The 14,529-nt window shown below is 39.0% G+C and overlaps 1 protein-coding gene across 8 annotated transcripts in view; it reads left to right on the top strand.

Moving 5' to 3' along the window:
* TSPAN12 (tetraspanin 12) overlaps nucleotides 1-14,529 on the top strand; it is a 43,474-nt gene that overhangs the window by 19,677 nt on the left and 9,268 nt on the right. For all 8 annotated transcript variants that reach the window (XM_057412141.1, XM_057412134.1, XM_057412138.1 and 5 more), the window contains 2 exons: nucleotides 9,592-9,666; nucleotides 13,303-13,410. In XM_057412141.1, the coding sequence (XP_057268124.1) occupies nucleotides 9,592-9,666; nucleotides 13,303-13,410 (183 nt within the window). The remainder of the gene's footprint in view (nucleotides 1-9,591; nucleotides 9,667-13,302; nucleotides 13,411-14,529) is intronic.

Below are 14,529 nucleotides of genomic sequence, written 5' to 3'. Positions count from 1 at the left end.
AGAGCTATGTAGGAGAATGCTTTTGATTTACTGTCTTGGTTTCAACTGGGATAGAGTTAAATTTTCTTTCCAGTAGCTGATACAGGCATTAGTCTGAGAATAATGCTGATAACACACTGATGTTTTAGCTGTTGCTAAGTAATGCTTGCCCTGATCAAGGACTTTTCAGTCTCTTACGCTCTGCCAATGAGGAGGGGCCCAAGAAGCAGGGAGGGAGCAGAGACAGGACACCTGACCAAAACCAGCCAAAGGGGTATTCCATTCCACAGCATGTCATGCCCAGTATATAAACATATAAACAGGGGAGGTGGGGGAGAGTGAGTGGGTGGGTGGGAGGAAAGGTGACCAGGAAGGGCAAATCGCTGCTTGGGTCAGGCTGGGTATCGGTCACCAGCTGGTAAGCAATCGTATTGTGTGTCACTTGTTTGTTTTTTTTGTTGTTGTCTTTTTTTTCTTGTGGGGTGGTGTTTATTCCTTCCTCTCTTTATTTGCTTTCATCATTACTATCGTTATTGTATTATTATGTTCAATTATTAAACTGTTCTTTTCTCAACCCATATTTTTTATGCATTTTTTTCCCTGCTCTTCGGGACAGTGATTGAGCATCTGTACTTAATTGCTGGCTGGGCTTAAACCACGACACAACAGCAAGCTCAGAAAGCATGGTTATGATGCTGTCAATTAAAATAGTTGCTTTTTTGCATACTTTTGCAATAGTGAAGAGTCAGTTGCTCATCCTTTAGGGAGAAGGTGCAGTGAGAAGTTGAAAGGTAAATATCTGTCAATATTGGTATTTTATGGTTCCAGAATGTTTTTGGCATGAAACATACTGCCTGGAATTCTGTGGCACGCATTGCACTGTGTGCTATACTTTTAAGCTCAGCTAATGGAGTTACTATTTTTCTTGTTCTGGGGGATGTTTGTCCTGAGTATTGTTTTTACTGAGTGTCACTGTGTCCAGACTCATGACTCAAAACTTTTGCAGCAAGCCTTGCTCTTTTTATCTTACTTGTTCCTGTCCCTTGGCCACCCTCCACCCCCACCCCCCATCCTCCCCCCATTCCCACTTGTTACACTGTTAATACTGCTTCCTCCCTCTCAAGTTCTTGAAAGTCATTGATAGCCAGGGCAGGAGAAGGGACTGAAATGACACCAGAACTGAAAAGGTCTCTGGAAAGATACTCCCTGTTGAATAGAGGAGGACAGGTAGTAATAGAAGGGTAGGTGAAGGGGAATGATGGATGTGGGTACCAGGAAGCTATTGAAAAGACAGGGATTGATAAGATTATAGGTTCAAGGGACTGAGGTTGAGGCTGGAGAGCTGGGAATGATACCAGAATGGGAGTGAGGGGTGCTGCATCTTGACGGAGAAAAGAAGATGGGGAGCTGCGGAGATGATACGTGGTCTTGCTGCCATAGTGTACGTTTTCTCCAGTGTCCTTCCTAACTCCTCTTTTCTCGTTGCTTGCTTTCCCAGCTCAATTTTCCATGTTTTTGTTTTTTCTTTTTTTCCCCTGTGCTAAAAGGAATAGGGAATGGGAGGGTCCCTGAGAGCAAGGAGGGAGTAAATGAGTAAACAGATCCACAAAGCCAAGCCAAGCTCAGTGTCTTGTCTGAAATGCAGCCCAGCCTCACTGCTGGGGTATGCCTTGACACTGTAGTTCAACTACATTCTTGTTGCCACAGACTGAGTGTGGAGAGCATGCCCTGACAGTTAAATTAATCTCTTTTTCTTGCCTAATCTTGCCCTTTTGACTAATTAATCACAGAGACACTGTGCTGTGTGCACAGGGCTGTGGTATTGGTTTTATATCTGAGAGCACTTCTTCACTGAAAATGGTGAATGCTTGAAGTGGTTTTGGGCATGCTGAGGCAGAGTTATTGTGTGTCAGAACCAAACTGGTCTATTTTACAAGGAAAAAGGACCTTCCTTTGATTTCCTTGGTAAAAAAATAAAGAAGTGGTAGAGAGATGAAGTATTTTGAAAATCTGTGTGGAAGAGGAAACTTTAGTTTTGAATAAAAAGTAGGGGGAAGGGAATATTTTGAGCTGTGAGGAAATAATGGTCTAATGTCTATCTTTACCTATGTCCTGTTCAGTACTTTACCATACCCTCACAACAACAACCCTTATTCCTTGGAGTTCACTGACTTTAGGTAATTGAGCCTTGAGCAAATAAATCCTAATAATTATCTGAAGTGTGCATTTTCTTATTTCCAAAATAATACCTCTTTCTTTATAAAAGCAAAGATTAACTATTAAGGTAAACATTTAAAACAGGTCATTAGTACTTCGCAGAAGAATTTAGGCTGTGAACAAAGTCCTAACTATTCATAAACAGATTTATTTAGGTTTTGAAAAAGCACAGGGGTCAATCAAAAGAACTTGGACACATACCTTAGAAGATTGTAATGTTCACTGCCATAATTCAATTTTTTTTTATTCAGGAAGTTATTTACAAAGGTTTCTAGGAAAAGTTGTAACTCATATAAAACTTGGACTTTGCAAAGGTTACAAGCTGGAAGACACTGATAAAATTTTGTGATCTGGTAAAACAAATCTAAAATAATAGAGATATTTGATTATTTTGCTGTGGAATATATTTATTTTGAAGAACTGGATGGCATTCAGTAGCTAATATTGTAAGTTGGTGGCTTCAGCCCATTCTTTTGTTGACTCATGACTGTGTTTCTCACAGATTTCTGCGTTGTCAAGCAAGCAAACCAAATTTTAAATTGGAATGACAAATGAACTGTTAATCCCTTCAGGGCAGGGCTGAGGGAGCTGGAAGGGAGCAGGGCAGGCAGGGGAAAGTTTGTTGTGCCGAAGTGGATAAACAGAGGATTTCAGTTTTCCATGCAGCTTGTCTGCGTCTGTTTAATGAGTGCTTCATTTTTAAAGAATATAGCTGGATTAAAATAACCATTAAAATAACCTCTTTACTTTGTAAGCTGTAATAAATAAAGGGAACTGTAGCTTATAACTTACTGAAGGAGGAGGGACTTCTTACTGGATTTTGCACAGAAAGAGTCTGGTTCCTGTTGGTGATCTAGTGATGGTGGTTAGGGTGCAGACAGATGTCTGGATGGCTTGTGTCTCCAAAGAACAAAGCTGACTCTCTCATGCTGTTAGCCATCGGGAAATGCTATACATAAGCCTGTTAAAATCTTCTGGCATTTGTTTTACATACCATATACTCTGCTCTTTCAGAGATTCCCGTAAGGTTTCATTCTGCAGCTGCCTTACCCTTGGAATCTCATTTAGACCCTGCCCTTCCCTCCCCGAGCTTTCCTTGCCTCTCTTGCCATATGGACCATGTTGCCCGAGAGGGTGGTATGAGTGCCAGACAGCAAGTCTGAGGAGGCTGGACTTGCTAATAAGTTACTTTTCATTTGCTCTGACATAAGGACATAAGGGTTGTGTTTTCTCTTGAATCAGAGGAGGGGAGAAAAAAGTTTTATGCCTTGTGTAAGGAAACAAAACTCTTGGGAGGAGAGTCATAAAGCATGAAAAAGATGTTTATTAAATGAAACGCAGAGCATGTGAATGATGATTCATTAGAAAGTACACTGGTCCTTCAACGAAAGATAGAATCATAGAATAGCTAGGGTTGGAAAGGACCTTAAGATCATCAAGTTCCAAACCCCCTGCCATGGGCAGGGACACCTCACACTAAACCATGTCACCCAAGGCCTTGTCCAACCTGGTCTTGAACACTGCCAGGGATGGAGCATTCACAGCCTCCCTGGGTAACCTATTCCAGTGCCTCACCACCCTAACAGGAAAGAATTTCCTCCTTATAAAAGATACATTTGCTCAGAAAAGGAAGGCTTTCTAAAGTCTTGTAGACCAAATTTTCCAAGTGAGCATGACTGGGCATGTGTTCGGGTCTTTGATTCTCCTTGTGCATCGGCTAACAGCCCACTGATTTTACGGGTTATAGTAGCTGAATGCTGATGAGGCATTCCATAGGTCATTGGCAAAAAATTGCCAAACCCAGCTGTGGCAGAGCAAAAAGAACCCACATGGTATCACTTTAGGAGCATACCTGTGTATGCATGGCTTTGTAGTATGGCTATCCTTACCTGCCTGGGCTGCTTCGCACCAGAGGGTTATAGTGACCTGTTGGTCACTAAGTACCTATAGCCATAAAATTTCTGAGGGCCTCTGCTCATAGCTTCATTTCTAGCGTAATGGTTACACTAGCGTTTGGAAGGGCATCCTTTGAAGATAGTCATGTGGTTTTTGTATCTCTGCCAGTGGGGTGATTGAGATGGCTGATAATAGGGCACGGGGTATTCACGTTGCCCTGGCTATTGCACTGAAGGAGGCTACTGCAGGACACAAGAATTTTATCTCTAGTTTTCCTTTCCTAAATGTAATTAGGATTTAATATTTCCACTGTCCAAAAAAAAAAAAAAAAGGGAAATCAGTGTTCTTGGAAATACTTTGGAGAAGAGTATTTGAAATGGTGACTGGGGTGGGAGGAGGAGCAAAATTTTTAGACTCTCTCCATATACTGCATTTTCTGAAGTCCCAGTTTTTCCGATTTCCTGTTGCTGTGTTAGTAACAAAAATAGAGGTTATTTTTCACCAGTTTTCATCACCTGTTGCCTGAAAAGCATAGACAAATTAAGTGATTAATTGCAGGACTCGTGGCATATTCAAGTCAAAACAAAAAATCTCTAGAACAACAGTAAGAGTTTTGTATTACATCTCGGAAAAAAACATAAACTGTTGTACTTCATGCTTTATATCCTTCACTGCCATTGCCTGCCATTGCCCATCATTGCACCATAAAAAAAGCCCTGTACTCTGCCGTATAGAAAGCCATGAGGGGGCAGATTTTATGCTGAGAGGCACTTCATGTGTGCGCTGTTCACTGTTGCTCTCAGACCAGAATGGGAATTGTTGGAGCAAACACTTTTTAAACAAATGCAGCATGTCTGCAGTAGTGATTTTGTGCTTGGATTTGCTATATTTTTTTGTGTTTATATCAGAATGGTTGAGATGATCAAGAAAAAATGTGTTCCTGTAATGTGTTTGGTGGTGGTGGTGGTTTGCTTAGCTTGGTAGAACGAATAGAAGAAAAACTCATAACTTAATTAAGCTAAATTACTCTTGTAGTTCAGGTTTTAGCCTTAGATTGAGAAATACAAAGACATTTTGGCATATGGCAGAGCATGTATGCTCCATGTATGGAGCACTGGCATATATGGAGCTTATACGCTCCCATGGGATGCCACTGTGGTGTACAGGAATTTTATTCAGACTGAAACTGTTGATCCTGTTTGGACAGTCTGCACAGATCTTTCTAAAAATAGGTTTGAATTATTTTGATGTTTTTTATCCATATTTGAAAATAACATATATGTTTTGAGTACTTTCTCGGGTTCTGATAGCCTTTATGTGTATAGCTATCTGAAAGCCATCTGAATGAAAACAAAAACTATTACTTTAATGCTGGTACCCATTTTTAATTTTTTTTTTCTGTCTTTGATTATTTTCTTAATGTTTACCTCCCTTCTGTGGCTGAATTTCATCATCACCGGATTTCCATTCAGTATATCCATTATCCCACTGTCCTTCTGCCTTACATATGAATTCCCTGTAGAAGTGGACCTACGGTTGTCTGACCTGCTTAAGAGCAAAACCTCTCTTGAGACTGTTAGAAGCTGAGCATGCTCTGGTGGTATCTCTGCACTAGCAGGTTGTACTCGTGGTGGGTTTCTGTGCTGTTGCTGTGAGTGGTTTCTGCATCAGAGTTTTCAGGGCAGGGTGAGGATGTCAGCTGTAGTCACTTTTACCCTGTTCCACATGAAGAGTATTCCAGCAGAGCAGGGCTGGTGATTACACACACTGGACAGGTAATTGCACTTGATATTCACACAGGGAATATCTTCAGTATCTTTCCTTGGCCCTTCACCCCTCTGTCTTTGCTTTTCTCTGAAAGTGAATTACTGTTATTACTTTATTCCTGTTTATTACTTTATTACTCTCATTACTTTATTACTGTCATTACTTTATTCCTGTTCTCACTTCTTTCCAGTTGTTTAAGCCTCTGCAGGCTGTCAGTGGTGCAGCTTTGTGCTCTGAAGATGGAGCCACACGCATATACCTATCCAAGGCTGCAGAAGAAAAGCCCAGGTGCTTTTGCAAGGTTCAAGGTATTAGAGGAGAAGCTCCTGTTGGAAAGCTACTGCTTTACTGAACTGCTGCCTGCCTTTATCCCCTGTGGCCAGTGGTGGTGCGCAAGCTTAATGAGGAGCTTGCAGAAGAACTAGCCCTGCTAATTGACACATCCATTTGACATTGCAGGGGTGCTAAAATTTAGTGTATTGGCCACATGCATATCTGTGGCTTAGGAGCAGTAAATGCCCACTGCAGGGTTTTTTTTTTCTATTTTTTCTTATTGGCAAATATTCTTACATTGATTTGTTACTCTCAAAAGAGTGTTTTCCACCAGCATTTCAGTCATTCAGCCACTCTTAAGGAAGCAGTGTTTTAGCTTTTTTCACAGCCTTGCTGGTTTAGCTTTTTCCTCCTTGCTGGAGGAAATCTTTCAATGAAATGGACTCTGACAGGTTTGTAACAGGATGAAGGAGCCACTTCAATTTTCTGATGACTTTGCATAGTCTGTCTGGGGGGAGAAGTATAGCGATTAGCAGTTGCCTTCAAAAGAGGGATGTTAAAAGTCTTTAGTATTTACCATGTGAAAAGTCTCTTGTTTTTAAAGTGATTGTGGGTTTGCATTAATTGCTTATAGATTTTTTTTTTATTATTTTATGATGACCTGTAGATATCTTTGCAAAAACATTTGCTTCCTTTTGTGTCTTTCCCTATCCTACCCTTTCTGTGCCACCCAAAACCTAGAAACAAAACAACAACAACAAAAAAAAAACATAGAAAATATCTCGGTAAACTGTTCTGAGGGAGGTGTGCTGTAGAAGGTAGTATCAGTGACCTGCTGGCACAGTTTTGTGCGTAGTGCTCAATAGCATTCCTCAGTGGGTTAGTCTCCTTTACAGAATGTACCCACTCAGCCCATAGGAAGAAATATTAAGTCTTGCTTCAAAACCACATTCGAGTTTCTGGCAAAAAGCAGAAGTGTGTAAATGCAGGAAGATGCATTTAACATTCAGAGTCCTGTGGGAATCTAATTGGGGACAAGGAATAAGCACTGAAATCAGTAAGTTTCTGGTTTTGGAAGATGGAAATTAAGGGTAGGAAATTTAAATAATGGTTAGAGGGTTTTTCCACACATACACAACTGTCATAAGAATTATTTGTTTTGCAAACCATTGCATTTAGAGAGAGGTATAATATTCCCCTTCAGCAGAAGAGGGAAACTGAAGCTCCTTTGTACAAGTTTGGTATGTCTGCAGTTGCTCATATCCTAGTGTGTGCTTTCATGTAAATGCTGTGTGTTTTGTCTTGTCCTTTGCCTTATGGGCAGAAGATGTGCTTTCTCAGGACAGAAGGCTTGATTCTACAGGGCCCTGATGTGTCCAGATGTAGCTAGTCAGGAGTGCTCATTTCCTGGCAGATTCAGTAGTGGATTATGAGTGAATCTGGCTAAATAGTTTTCTGTCCTGGGCTAGATTCAGTTACCGGAGAAAATCTTGGGTTTGGGTCTTCTTTCTCCAATTGCTAACATGAACTTTCCTAACTAAACAAAACCAAGGATGTTTCAGATGTTAAGGTTGGTGAATAATTGTTGTTGCAAGGAACTGCAAATGAAGAGTTTTCCAGAGAGTGCCATACATATACTCGCACATGTATTGCTTTTACCATAATCAGTGAGCTTGGCATAAGATTTGGTGATAGCAGGCAGTCCCAGGCTTAATATCTAATTAGAGTATAAAGCCACTAAAATTTTCTTTGTCAGCTGAGTACTCAAGTTTGCTTTTCATTAAAATATTTTGTTGTTCTTCCTCTCTAAAATGTCAGTATTAGCCACAATATCCTTAAACATTTTTTAATATGAATTAATAGAGCTAAAGCATGTGGTATTCTTATCTCCTTTTGAAGTGAATATTTGCAGAGTATGCAGAGTATTTGCGTAACTTGCAGGCACTACGGTGATAGTGGATACATTGTCTAGAAGTTTGTGATTTTATTTTTTAGAGAAAGCTGCTTGGCTCTTACAAGGTATGACTAAAATTTTTTCCTCTTTTGAACCTTTGGAGGATGAACATACTGGTTATTGAAGGCCTGTACAGGAGCTCTTCATGTGCTTACAGTGTTGATTTGTAAGGGTGTGCAATATGTTGTTAAGCTATATTGACTATGATGATATAGTGTAATGTGGTGGAGGTTAGAAAAATGGGGTGTCTTCATTCAATATCATCTTTATTGAACTGACCTTTGCAGGAGGAGGGCATTGAATACAGGGAGATAGATCTGATCAGCAAGTAGGAGTTAAGTATGACACTGTTCAGTGGCTGCCAAGGTATCTGTGAATTACTCAGTTCCAGACTGGGTGCATGAAAAAGGTGCTGTGTAGGTGACTGTTAAATCCCACTACTTGTGGATTTATATTCTCTATTCTAAATAATATAGTTTATTTACCCCCATCTTGTATCCTCAGTACATGTTTTATGTGTTTTATACCTGTCCTAAATAGATTCCAGAATTAAATGACTAAATTAGGAGCCTTTTGGCATGTACCCTACTAATTGAATTATATTCTATTTTACATCGTGATTTGATTTTCAAATAAAATTAAAATCCATGATGGCTGTAACTTTAAGTCTTGTGTACTGAGAACAAGGGGGAGCTCAGTCCATTGACATGGAAGAAAGTTTGGAGTTAAGGATGAATGGAGCTATATTCTGCTTTAATCAAAAGATAAATGCATCACTTTTAATAGATAACACCAGTGCGGCTTTATCCTGAAGTTCAGGAAGGGTTTGTTGATGCTGTATAGAAGATAGTTCTGCTCTTTTTAAACACAGCAGTCAGTTTTTCTTAACCATCTTCATCAAGACTGGTACAGCTTCTTCATTTATACATGTATTTTCTATTTTTAAGTAGTTCAGTGGTTAGCACTTGTACATTTATGCATGATCTCAAATATCTAAATCATTTGCATGAGAACAGGGCTTTCAAGAACCTGGTTTGCTTCTGTATTGTCAATTTGCTCTTTTTTTATGTTTATTTTTTTCTTTTTGCTTTTGGCTATTTTCATGATTTGTATATGTTGCTTAAATGTGTAGAACTGAAAAAAGAGGAGTTGTTTTTTTTTTTCCCTCACCTATATGACAGGAAAAAAGATTGTCCTCTTTTCATCTGCTTTAGCATAATGTGTCATGATAGCCTTGTGCTCTTGGGCAACAAGGAAATGAATTTATTTTCCCATTGTAATATTCATATAATATTCATGTTAAGCTTGTATGAAATCACATGACAAACTTTTAGAAAGTATGCCAGATGACTCTTTCATATTTTGATTAAGAAGAGTATTTTACATTCCATGTCTTCAGTCATGTGAAATGTTAATGTTTCAAGATGTCCTTCAAATTGTTAAGTCCTTTTTTCAAAGTTAAACTGAACAGCAAAAATAACATAAGGCCGTTCTGTTTTCTGCAGTACTTTGGAAGCTTGCTTGTAATATTCTGTGTTGAACTGGCCTGTGGTGTTTGGACCTACGAGCAGGAAATAACGGTGAGTCAGAAAAGGAGGCTGCATTTTTTCAACAGAAGAAAACAGATTTCCATTAGCTAGCTGTTTTCTGATTGCTGTGGTGTTTATCTTTGTTCATTATTCTGACAGTCTAAAGTGACTGGCTCTTTTTTAAACAGAGAATTCTAAGAAATCTTGTCTGTCTGGAAGGTCCCTTCTGAATTTCTCTCTATCCTCTCTATAGTGGAGAGCCAAATCCTGCAGTCCCTGATCTAAGGACTTTATTTTTAGTTAATTCTCACTTAGGCAGGTTCTCATTGAAGTCAGTGGAAGTTTTGAGGATAAAGAATGAACTTAAGCCTTAAGATAAGTATTCTGAGAGAGGAGATGTGAGAATTTGAAGGGATTTTGCCCCGAAGTTCTTCATGTTTAAAAGAACTGAGTGTACTGCTTTGTAAACAGACAGTATGTTCTTTCAACAGAGGATTTGCTGTCTGCTGAAATCTTCACACTGCCTCCACAAGCTAGAAATGCCAGTTTTAAGCAAAACATGTCTTGGCTATAAAACACTCTTCTGTAAGCTTGTGAAGAGGTTTTATCTGTCTAGTTTTTATAGCTGTACCAACCTTTAATTTTCAAACTGAAAACTTGTAACTGGCATGCAAGAAAATGGGTAAGTGTAGAAAATGTTATTCTGCTGGCTGCTATGTCCTTACATCTTGTTCTCAGTTTGGTACATTTTTATGAATAATGATATGCCCAATATCCTGGTCTTTTCAACAGTGAGTAGCAATTACATTGTAGTAAGATGGGAGAGAGTCTTTTGGGACCAAAGGAATTTCTGGCAGATTTGAAGTCTGAAGTTATGTGTCAGCACTTTGCATCAGCCTTCATTCCCTTGCTTGCAGTACAGATTCCAGAGGGGTGTTCTAATGTAACAGCAGTAAAGGCTATCCCTTTACTTTGAATGTCAGCTTACATTGATGCATTTTAAAACTGGAAATGCAGGCAGAGACATGCTTCATCCTATGGGCACAGCTGCCCTCTATGGGGGTTTTGCCAAGGAGGACAGTTATAACTATCTTTTGGGGATGTATTTTCTCTTTCCATCTGATTTTCTCCTCTTATTCCCTTTGTCCTAACACTACTGCCTTTCAGGTGATGAGGTGGGCCAGACTCGGGTTTCTTGCTTCTTTCTTGCTGCTGAGACCCCTTAGGGAATGTGGCAGTCTGGAAGAGCACAGTTGGCTTTCAGTGGTTCTTTCATACCTGTGTAGGTCACTTTCCTAGAGCATGCTTTCTCCTACTCTATTTGATAAGACTCCCTCTTACACCCATGCAGGTGACTTGTCATATTAGTTTCAGTGTAACATAAAATCACATGAGCCACTGGTGGGTTTGAAAGAGTCAGTTGGCGTTAGTGTAGGTGGGTGAGTGATGTTGGCAAAAATGCCACTGGGGGATAACTGCCTCTGCTGATGAAATATGGGCTGTCCTTGGCATGTGGACAAGTTGCTCTGAGTCCTTGTATGAATGATTTTCCTTCCAGCTCATGATAGCTCTCAGCATGAAGTGTGCTTCATGACTAATTTGTCCACCCACAAGATTGAAAAGCCAGTGTGGGTTCTTAGCTTACTTGGGCATTGGTCAAGCCTTGATACTCATTAGAAAAATAATAATGAATAAGTAGATCTCAGTGGCAAGCAGAGTTTTACAGAACTTATGCTAAACTGAAACCACGCTACAGAAAACTGTTAGTGTGTAGCCAAACAAATGCATCTCAAGATCGTGTATTACTGTGCACTACTGCATGCGTGAACTGATGGAAAGCTATTTAGTAGATGCGTTGATGGTCCTTAGTGTGACATGTTGGCATTCTTGGAGCAGTCAAGCAGATTCTGGTACCTCTCCTTAGCTCCAGAATTCAAATTGCCTTCCTGCAGTAGGGTTTAGTTTGTTTTGATTTGCTTTTAATTTCCTTCTGTCGCTTCTTGATTATTTTTTTTTCCTTGCTTTCAATTGTTTTCATAAAGAAGTTGGATGCCTTGTGTTACATGTGTAACCTTGGACTATATTCAACTCAAATAAGATAATAAAAACATAGTCTGGCAAGTATGAACTTAATTTCAGTGATATCAAATAATATCCAAATAAAGCAGAGTGCTAAACTCCAGTGCGGTGGAAAGAGAAATGCATGGAGTACAAAACCAAATTACTTTATTAGAGTGAACAGTGTAAATGTTTGTGGTAGAAATGTTCTGTGGTACTGTTTTTAATAACCTTAGTATTCTACTGCTAAAATATTTTTCATGTGGACAGTTGTGAATTCAATGCTTTATAGCTTAAGAAATAAAAACTGCTACATTAAAGGTGTGTTAAGTTTCTGGGATATTATTAACATATTCATATTCATGATATAGCAAGCTTTACCAAAGTTTCGATAATGTAGTATAACTTAGCAGTGGTATTGAAACGTTATGAAATGTTCTTATTTGGATTATGGGGTCAGTCAGGTGGTGATTGTCCCTGTTTTTTGTAGAGCATCTGGCAAAATGAATTCCAGGCTCCTTAGGAAGTATTGTGATAATTTTTTTCTTAAATACCATTTATTGCTATTTGCAGAATGCCCTTACGTTTGACTCCAAATTGAACAGGAGACCTAAGTCATAGCTGCTAGAAGAGCTGGGGTCCTCCGTCCTCCCAATAAAAGCTGTAATTGTGATTTCTTTCATGGTATCTGTTAAGGCTAGTGGGAACAAGGCAAAACTCAGCATGAATGCTGTGCTGCAAAGTCTTCAGCTCCTTGTTTTCATTTGGCACACTGAAATTTGTGCTGCCGAAGTTAGTTATCTTGACTTGTAACTGCATTGTATGCCAAGTGCCATAGGACTTGTTTCTATTGTTTCTAAATAAATTGCTGACTGAGGGTCATAGTCTGACAGTGGAGAGCACCTCAATTCTGAGTAGCCAAATTTGAAAGAAAAATACTTAAAAGTATTCTTCTTTCAGAAAGAAAGATTTACAAGGCTGCATGTGAAGAAAAATGTTCATGGGGCCTCTATGTCTATCTACACTTCCCTGTTACTATTGGACAAGATACTGAAATCAAGTACATTCAGGATACCTGCATGCAAAGCCACTGAAAAGACTTGGGGTAAAATTCATCTCGGCTAATTCTGTGTATTTAGAAGTTACACGTTTAAGTATGTCACTTTACAAAGTAAAGTGGATTTGAGACTTCAATGGAATGATTCATCTGCTCTGTTAAAATATTTATCTTGAGGTGAACTTCCCCATATGTTTGCCTGTTTCTTTCTGTTGACTAAGATGACACCAGCGAGATATCTAAACTGGGGCAGACAAATGGTGCTCTGTTCAAGTTTTATGTCAGGTAAAAAATCTGGTGATATCATAATCAGATTGTACCCAGCTGTCTCTGAATCTCTCCAAAATGCAGCTCCTTTTCCAGTGTACATTAATTTGGACACAAACAAATAACTTTTTTCTGATATTTTAATAAAATGTCATTAAGTTTCAATATCATAAAAATTGAAGCACTTATTTTACTGTTTAATTAAAAGTTGTTTTGGTCATTTCATTGGAAAGATCTCAGAATCGATGGAAGTTCTGGGTTTGGAGCCACAAACTGTGTGAATTGCTTTTCTTTCCTTGCTTTAGGTTCCGGTGCAGTGGTCTGATATGATCACACTGAAAGCCAGGATGACCAATTATGGCCTACCTAGGTACCAGTGGCTGACCCATGCTTGGAATTTCTTCCAGAGGGAGGTAAGATGACAGTTAATTCATGATCTGAAGTAATACATGCATGGTCAATGTTATTTATGATATTATAAAATGTTATTTTTTTTTAAAAAAGGTTTTGTTTTAAGTGAATAGGTAAATAAATGCAAGTTCATTTTATGTGAAATCCTGTGTAGTGATGATATCTGTTAGCACCACTTGATACCCAACTCTTGAGCTTATGTATGTCCTAAAAACCCTAAAACACCAAAAAAAGAATGTGAGTAAATTCAGTTAAATTGCTGACACTGTCTTCTCCTTTGCCAGTAAGGTTAGGACACCAACACCTTTTAGGACTGTTGTAACATTTAAGAATATGATGTATGTAAAACTTAGAATCTGCAAATAAAGTGAAACAAACATTTCTATAGGCTGTTTTAATATTAAACTGTGCTCCCTTTCCTGTAGACTCCATTAGTTACCCTCTCACAGAGCAGTCCTGGTTAAGATAATGTGTTCATGTGGAAATGAGGGGAACAGGAAGTTTCCACAAAGATGCAAACACTGTCTCTTTGGCTGAGGTTTGAGAAAGTGATCAGGGTTTTTATTTCCTTTGACTGAAGGGGTGGGAAACAAACCAAAAAGCTTCCTTGTCTATTCACAGCTTTGCCCTCTAGCCTACTAAAATTCAGAGCTGTTTTTAAAGAATGAACTGTTATGTTACAAAAACATGAAATTGCTCAAGGTAAAACCCATTAATTCCAAATATAACTCACATGCAGGAAGAGAACTCTTTGAGTGCCTGTCATTGTGTTGCCCTTCTTGAAATCTATCATTGTTGCACAGATTTCCTGTTTATTTAAACATTTCCTGGCAGCACTCGGTTAGTCTGTATTTATACTTAACCTGAAAGAAAAAGTGAGGACTGCATGAGGTTAAACACACCCCCACCCTCCCCAGTTCCCTGCTTTGGCTATGCAAGTGCTCTGTGAAACTGAGTAATTCTTCATACACAGGTAGAGTGTGTCTGGTCTGTAACTGAGGTGATATAATTAAATGGCCTCATTTTCCTTGAATAGACCTGGTACTGTATCTTTTTTTTTAACGTACAGATTGATTAAATTTAGAAATTGCCTTTTATCCTCCTGGTTGTTGTGGTGTCAT

Source organism: Pezoporus wallicus, unplaced genomic scaffold (assembly GCF_028554395.1).
Source record: "Pezoporus wallicus isolate ANWC-B61680 ecotype Strahan unplaced genomic scaffold, APGP_CSIRO_Pwel_v1 contig_3858, whole genome shotgun sequence".
Lineage (NCBI taxonomy): Eukaryota > Metazoa > Chordata > Aves > Psittaciformes > Psittacidae > Pezoporus > Pezoporus wallicus.
Note: the sequence above shows the minus strand (reverse complement) of the source record. Positions and strands in the feature narration are given on the sequence as shown.